Source organism: Enoplosus armatus, chromosome 7 (genome assembly GCF_043641665.1).
Source record: "Enoplosus armatus isolate fEnoArm2 chromosome 7, fEnoArm2.hap1, whole genome shotgun sequence".
NCBI classification, from domain to species: domain Eukaryota; kingdom Metazoa; phylum Chordata; class Actinopteri; order Centrarchiformes; family Enoplosidae; genus Enoplosus; species Enoplosus armatus.
In genome coordinates, this window is record NC_092186.1 from 22,386,744 (window position 1) to 22,394,634 (window position 7,891).

Genomic DNA, 7,891 nt, shown 5'->3' on the forward strand with positions numbered 1-7,891 from the left:
GAGTTGGTTGCATCACTGGTGATTACATGTCGAGGCTCAGCTGGCTCTGGCTCTTACCTACATCTTTGATATCGGGCCTTTTAACCTTTTATGAGCTGACAACATCCTGCAGGGCACTTCTGCCCATGGCTAAGTCTAGCATCAAGACCACCTGAGCCCCTGAGCCTGAGATGCTATGAAAATAATAATAATAATAAAAACCCTTTTTCAGAGAGCTCATGCTATTTTTAGAGAGAGAGACAAATATATGGCCTTTTAGTTACTCTATCCTTGTTGTACATTTGCACATGGAATGAATATTGGTAGGACATGACCTTTACACATACAGTATAGTGATGTAAACACACAGTAAATGAGCCTCATAAGAACAGAATCTGAATTCTGAAAATATTAAAGGCAACAGGAATTTGATTATTTTTTGAATGATTCAGACATTTGCATATTCAAATCCAAAGGTCGCATGTTTTACATTAAATCTCAGGCCTTTAGAGAGGTTTTCTCTCTGGAGTAATACATTGTGCAGCAGGCATGTGCAATTTAAAGGTCTTTTTAACTGTTTTGGCACAACGAGTGGCTCGTTGCTAGCCTGAAGCATGACGTGGGGATAATTAGTTATCATGAGCTAAACTTGTAGGTGCTGTGGTGGAGAACCACCGGAGTCGGTCCCCGTCAGGACGTGCAGTGATAACTGGTCTGGTTACAGAAAGCCCTGAAGCCTCTTGTGGGGCAGAGCAAGATGATGTGTTTGTGCAGTTTGCTCGGTGCTGAGGCGGACATTGCTGGAGTGACCTCTCTCTCTCTCTCTGTGCAGCGTTGGATGGCGATACGACGGAGATGAGACAAATGAGTTCCTGTGGCCTTGGCTGGTTCTACCCTGGGTGTAATTACAGAACTGAACCAGTAGGGAGCACACTTCTCATACCATCTCAGTGGTATGGTAGTGTATGTTGGAGGTTTTCATGGCGATGGGTCAAGGAAACAGCTCTTTTTATACACAACACTACGTCGAGCTGCATTAGCATTAAGTGTGCGCTGCTGAGGAGGTGAGTGCAGCGTATCACCAACCTCCAATGAAATCCACTGTATGCATAATCTACTCTACACATGACAGCCCAAGGGCAAGCAAAGAGGCCTATGTTAATAATAAACATAATTAGCATTAGTAAAGATTACTACCATATTTTTTTTTTTTGCGTCACATAATCAATTACCTAACATCAGCATATAATAATTACATTACATAATTACATCTTATCAAAAAGGTGAGAATTAGAATAATTCACTCACAGCAAACCGATGTCAAAACACTTACCTAAACAAGCTTTAGTGAGTGGGCATATTTATGTATTTCAATGGTTTTAATTACTCTGTTTTAGGGGCAGAAATGGTGACACTGGAAACATCAAGAGAGCCATTAAACCATTGAATTATTTAGCATTATGAATAAATATGAGTGTGAAGATGACTCCTAGGTAATATGAAAATGTAATTCTCTCTCTCTGCCCCCCCCCCCTCCAGCCTACTCTCCCAAAGGCGCGTGCGTAATCAGTCCATATTGGATCAGTCTGGTAAAACACACATATGTGCACCCTCACGGGCACATAACTGTATGTTTTAAAGCAAGTCTCTTTAGCTATATATTATTAATATGATTATGATAATGACTATTATGAGGGCTTGCAGCAGTGGTGGTTGTACTCCCCTTGTTATCATTTGTAAATTGTTGAAATGAATACACGAATTCAGCCGTCGATGAATTTCACTGAATGCGTTTTGACTCTTCTTGATGTGAATGCTGATCCGCGGCCCATGAGGATCATTTGGAGGCGCGGGTCTGGCAAGATCCCACACCTCTGCTGAAACATGAGAACAACCTCGAAGGTGGGCAGGGCAGGGCAGGTACATGGGGGTATATAGGGGCGTGGGAGCTGCCGTAGCCGCCGCATTCGGGCTTCCCCCAACTCTCTGCTCACGGTGTCCCGCGCCAGGAGTTCGGCATTGTGGCCCGGTCTGCTATCCGCGCGTTCCTGGAAACAGCGTCAGAGAGCAGCTGAGAGAGGCTTAACATTTCAAACAGTCTGGCGGTAGGCTGCAAAGTTTCCACCCTGGAAGGCGCAGTGATGCAGCAGCAGCAGCAGCAGCAGCAGGCTGGAGCAGGACACCACACCTCACGGCTTGCTCTTCACTAGCGCGCAGCCTCTCTAAACCCGGAACCACACTCTTAACGCGTCGTTTTAGTTTCTGTCTGATGGAAGCGGGCTCACTTCGATCAGGGGAGCCTGTTGCAGTCTGTTGTGTTGCAGGTGCGGCAGTGTTGGAAGTCTATCTCTGTGTTTCTGTGTGCGTACCAGTAATTATTTTAATTCTAGCAATTATACTTTAATAAGTATAATAATCAGGTTTGATTAGTTGTACCTTTGAGTTAAAGTCATTTCCATCTCGTCAGCGGGAGCAGCAACATAGTGCTCCGCGGACTAGAAGTGGGACTCCGGTGCCATTAGTCATAGATGTCCTCTCAGCTGGAAGGAGGCCTGCAGCTGGAGACCACAGAAAAAGTTGATGCACTGAAATCCGAAGAAGTTGTTGACGTGACAAGTCTTGACGGATGCGCTGGGCAGCGCGGCTGCCGCGGGGACGGAGGGGAGAATAAAGTGACCCTGTCTCCAGAGCGTCATCCGCAGAAACCGCGCAAGATGACCCGGAGCCCCAAATGCGCTCGCTGTCGGAACCACGGCGTCGTCTCGTGTTTGAAAGGCCACAAACGCTTCTGCCGCTGGAGGGACTGCCGCTGTGCCTGCTGCCTGCTGGTGGTGGAGCGGCAGCGCGTCATGGCGGCGCAGGTCGCGCTGAGGCGGCAGCAAGCTGCGGAGGTGAGGAGAGCGCAAGGCCAGGTCAGTGATGGGGAGTCCGCAGACGGGTTCATCACCAGCTGCAGCGGATGATTATTAACAGACAAACCACAAAGGCTAATATCCAAATGAGGGGTTAAACTGTGCGTGCAGGAGGAAATAAATGAATAGATAGATAAGTAAATAAATAAATGATGGTAGACTGGAGGTCAGAGGGCTGGTGGAGCTGTTTTTATTCAACACCACTTGATTTTCTGAACAGAAATCCCAGCCAAGTGTTTCACACCATAGGGATTTCTCAGAGATGAAGCTGGAAGGCTGAATTTGCACAAGTATTACTATTATCCATATTTTCAACTCGTGTGTGTGACCATCATGGCCCAGACAGTACACACAGAAGTGAGCTCACTTTATTTGACCTGAATTAAGGGGAAGGACTATAGACTGAAGCACAGTGTGTTTCCAGCATTTATGTAAAATAGAATAAACAAGACATAGACACACTAATTAAAAGATTATCAAATATTAAAATATCAGTAAGTATATATATATATATATATATTGTTGATTTAACATATTTTATTAAAATATATTCATATAATATACTAACTAAAATAGCAAGTATATAGAACCGGGCATTTAGATGCTCCTCTGTACAAAATGACTTACATTTATTCTTAGTAGCTACATTCCTCTAGTGCCAACAGGGTAAACAGCCAAATATCTCTCCTTTTTTAAATCTTGAAGAGCTCCTCTTGCCTCTTACATAATGTATTAATTCCCCTTTAATTACCCCAGGGGCACGGTCTCAGTATAATATGATTATGTCCAAATGTCTAATTCCTGTTCCCATGTTTCTCCCAGGGTAAGAGGGGGGTCAGGTGTGCAACTCCGCTGCGGAGGACGGCGTATCAGCGTTACGCCCGAGCAGCCGAGCCGGGCATCCTGGCTAAGAGCATCCTGCAGGGTATAGTTTAATTAACACCTCCCCTCTCATTAACATACTTCTTCTCTCCGAAACTGCAATGGAAAGCGCAGAGGTTTTTTTCTTCGTCTTCTTCTTCTTTTCCAGCAGATGAGATGAAACCCTTAAAGTCAACTTTTAATTTATTGAGTTCGTCAGAATTCAGGCAAGACCATAAAGTATTTTTGCCATCTGTTAGTGGAGGAAGGAGATTCACCGCTTGCTGACCTGTCAAAATAAATTCTTTGTACTTTGCTACAAAAACCATTTACAAATTTACAGGTAACCTCTCTCGGAGTAGACGTGTAGTATAATTCGTTCAACTACATTTAACTACTACATAAAATGATCAACAACTAATTGAATGATTTGTTAGGACACTGATCCCCTGGAGGTTTGCCTTACAATTAACCATGCATAACCAGTCCATGTCCTAACCCCAACCCTGATCCTCGCCTGAGCTTAAGCCTGATGATAATCTTCACCAAAAACCAAAATAAATACTTTATGGGGATCAGCTTTTTTGACCTTATACAGCATATTATATATATACAGTCCCCACAATGTCAGTAAATAAACACATATTTGTCCCCACAACTAGTCACACATGCCTTCACACAAGTGCTTCCTCTTCAACACACATTTTTCACAAATGCTCACACTGTAACTGAGACTGCGTTTTCAAGGCCTGCTCTGGGCCCACACTGCCAGTGCTTCTTCTCGGGTTGTCATTAGCCAGCATTACACGCACCGAATTTATCTGAACAGACCTGATCACTATTTCACAACAACAGGCCATTACTGTAATACATAGTGTGTATTAATACCTGCTGGCTGGCAGTCAAATCCTGCTGGAGGCTTTGTCTTGTTTACAGCCCTCTCAGCCTCTCTGTGCTCTCAGCAAAGTAAAAATGACACCGCTAACCAACTGCAAAATTAACATAATAAAGAACAAAGTGCTCAAACATAAACATAACAGTTAATTGGTTGGAGCAACTTCATTATTCATAAATAAATTAGATATGTGAATACATAACAGCAGCATGCCGCTTTGCTCCCTATGCAGGGCTCAAACCAGTGGAGCCGCTGGAGGACGACGCCTCCCGCTGGTCAAAGCAGGCACAGCGCGACCAAACGCCCTTCGCGTGTCCGCCCATCAGCGCCCGGATGAGGAAGAGGAGAGCCTTCGCAGACAAGGAGCTGGAGAACGTGATGCTGGAGCGGGAGCTGAGGCAGAGAGAGCTGCAGAGCGACCTTCCCTTCTCCTCCTCTGGCCTCGTCCCCGTGCTTCACCCTCCGCCCCTGCCTGTCTCCCCTAGCCTGCACTGCTGTCTTCTCAAGGACCCCGCCGCTGCAGGGGCGTCCAGTTATGTGCCTGTGTATAAATACAAGCCTGTTTATGAGTGTGACTTCCAGTTGTATCAGTTCTTCCACCTAAAGAGCAGGTCTTCAGTCACAGAGGGTGACTACGGTGACTTCTTATGCCAAAGCTCGGAGCAAACCGGGGAGAAGGAGGAGGAGGAGGTGCAGAATAGCTGGAAAGGCTGTGAGAAGAAAGGCCGAACAGAGCAGATACCTCTACCATCACAACAAAAACTCAAACATCATAGCAGCACCTTATCCGGTCTAGACCTTGTCAAAACCCCTTCAAAACCAACAGAAATAATGGACTCAAATGGCTCTTCAGCCATGACACGCTCTATTTTTGGATCAGATCAGCGTATCCTGGGTGGGTCAGACGTCAGTGCACCCAGCAGGACTTTTGATCCCCGACCTCTGACAGATAAGGGCTGGTGTGCAGACGCTCCTGCCGACCACTCTGTCAAGAGCCCTCATGGCAGCTCAGTCAGGACTCCCACTGTGAGGCCATTACCTTTCTCTGTAGAGGCTCTGCTGAGGGCCTGACAGGCAAATGGAAAGAGGCGGAGTGCACTCTGTTTATGTGCGAACTAAGAATTGATGTTCAGTCATAAATATAAAAATGGCTAATTGTATTACAGATTTTGGAACACTCTTCTTGACAAGGGGCTGGCTGCTATGAAGTCGCAATAAGCGAAATATTTATGAAAAATGTCCAGAACGTGAATAAAAGTCTTTGTATTTTTTCTTCTTATTTTTCATGAAAATGTATTTAGCTATATTTCAACTATGATTAAAAAAATATAACAATGAAACATATGCATGATGCTTGATTACTACATTTAAATTTTTATGAGCCTACATTGAGCCTATTTTGTGCAAATGTACACTTTAAAAACGTAATCCTTTTTATACTCCTCCGTATATGCGGTGGAAATATACTGAGCCGCTCTGCTTTGACCCTCACACATTAATCTTATTTTATTCTCTTTTCCTGCAGAAGAAATACACGCTACATCCAAAAGACAAAGTTGATGAAAAAAAAAAAAAAGTCAAGTAGTCTTTGAACTCGTGCCCATTTCTCACTTCATGCTTGGATTTTTTTTAAATCAAAGCGTGGACGTGGCTGGCTGATCTCTGCGCTGCTCTCAGGCATTGCAGTGTCAAAACAAGCCAGGTGCTGCTTAGAAATCTCTCTTTAATCGCGCAATAAGTAACAATGACAGGAGGAACATGAGGTGAAGCAGGTGGTGACAGCTAAAGGAGCAAAATAATTTCCCAAAAGAATTCTGTACGGAGGCATAAATAATATTTCTGCATATCCTGTCCTTCATGTGTTCATTATTTGTTGCCTTTTTTTTTGGATCTCTATTGTTCTCCAAATGCTATCTATCGTTATGATTGTACAAGCTTAAAAACGTCCTGATCAATGGCACGCTGTTTAATATTTCATAGAGTATCATTTCATCAGAACAGAATGAGGGAAGATGGGAAATATCCACCAAAGGGTGACTGGGAGGGTGCCAGCGTTGCCTAGGCGACATTGTTCTTCGTTGTATGCTGAGCCTGACGCCGGCCGAGTTTTGTTTGAACACGCATTTGATCTATATCCACTTTCCACTTTTTTTCCCTCTCCTCTGTGTTTTTGCTCTGCAACTGTAATCTGGCACAGATGGAGGTCAGATACTTTTGACAACTCTGGACCTCGTGGCGTCAACACAGAGGCGATAGCGCGCCGCTCCGTGCCTTTGTTTGCTTGTATCCAGCAGCATATCAGAACGCCTTTCTCCTCGTCTTTCCACAGACGAACGGAGAGGGGAGATTGGCACAAAGGACGATGAGGTTGCGAGCCTGAAAGCTCTGAATGTGCCATTGTTTTGGGGTTTTTTTTTCATTGTGCACTATCTGCGCCGATTTTACAATATTAAAACCTCTTCCTTGCAGAGAGTGCAAATTGCCATTTTCGCTACGATGATAAAAAAAAGATAAGCATCAGTCACAAAGGGGTGATAATGACTTCTGTGAAGAATAACACAGGAGATATAAATCAATGCCCCCCCCCCCCCTCAGCAATGCTAGGGGAAAAGCTAATTTATCCAGTTCCCCCATGTTTCATTCTGGAGTGCCCTTAGACGAGGTGTGTGGCGGCTTAATAGACAGCGACCCCGCTCTGAAATGCCGTTCACGTTCCACTGTTCCTGTTAGGATTGTGCCAGGGACAGACAGATTAGCTTTATTGTTCTGTGCTCTTTGGAAAGGTTTGCTTCGATCTGCAATCGTCACTTTATTAACATTTTCCTTTGTGGGTCAGAGAGGAAAGGAGAGAGAAGACGTGTGTGTGTGTGTGTGTGTGTGTGTGTGTGTGTAGGAAGGGGTTTTTGGATTCAGGCCAGTTTGCTGACAAAGCAGTTTCAACAGGTTGAAACACGTTTTTGGATTCGCAACAGCCCGACCGTTCTCCCCCCTCGCTCCTCTGCCTTTTGTCGCCCACCCCTGGCGCTCCTGCTGTTCATTCTCTCGTTGTGCCTCATTTCCATTTCAGCGGGATTGATTTCACTCTGTTCAGGGTAGAAAAGCTTTGCTTTGGCATTTCCCTCTAACTCTCATCTTCATATTTTCATCATGCCGACTCTATCAGCAGCAGCAGCAGCAGCAGCAGCAGCGGTGACTGGAAAGACAGGAGAAAATAAAGGGACGAGAGCTGGTGGGTGGGGGGAGA

The 7,891-nt window shown here is 44.9% G+C and overlaps 1 protein-coding gene across 2 annotated transcripts; it reads left to right on the top strand.

The window, feature by feature from the left end:
* Positions 1 to 1,962: 1,962 nt before the first annotated feature.
* Positions 1,963 to 5,967, top strand: dmrt2b (doublesex and mab-3 related transcription factor 2b). Of its 2 annotated transcripts, none has more exons than XM_070909113.1 (3): positions 1,963 to 2,891; positions 3,714 to 3,816; positions 4,880 to 5,967. In XM_070909113.1, the coding sequence occupies exons 1-3, from the start codon at positions 2,508 to 2,510 to the stop codon at positions 5,716 to 5,718; spliced, it is 1,326 nt and encodes a 441-aa protein (XP_070765214.1). In that variant the 5' UTR covers positions 1,963 to 2,507; the 3' UTR covers positions 5,719 to 5,967. The 2 variants fall into 2 exon arrangements, with proteins under 2 accessions (XP_070765214.1, XP_070765216.1); XM_070909115.1 differs by having other exon boundaries at positions 1,963 to 2,870.
* The last annotated feature ends 1,924 nt before the right edge of the window (positions 5,968 to 7,891 follow it).

What these genes read in the sequence shown, in the direction of transcription:
- dmrt2b (XM_070909113.1), top strand. Translation starts at nt 2,508, where the DNA reads ATGTCCTCTCAGCTGGAAGGAGGCCTGCAGCTGGAGACCACAGAAAAA. An exon ending in TGAGGAGAGCGCAAGGCCAG is followed by an intron (nt 2,892 to 3,713) that starts GTCAGTGATGGG and finishes TGTTTCTCCCAG; the next exon opens with GGTAAGAGGGGGGTCAGGTG. An exon ending in GGCTAAGAGCATCCTGCAGG is followed by an intron (nt 3,817 to 4,879) that starts GTATAGTTTAAT and finishes CTCCCTATGCAG; the next exon opens with GGCTCAAACCAGTGGAGCCG.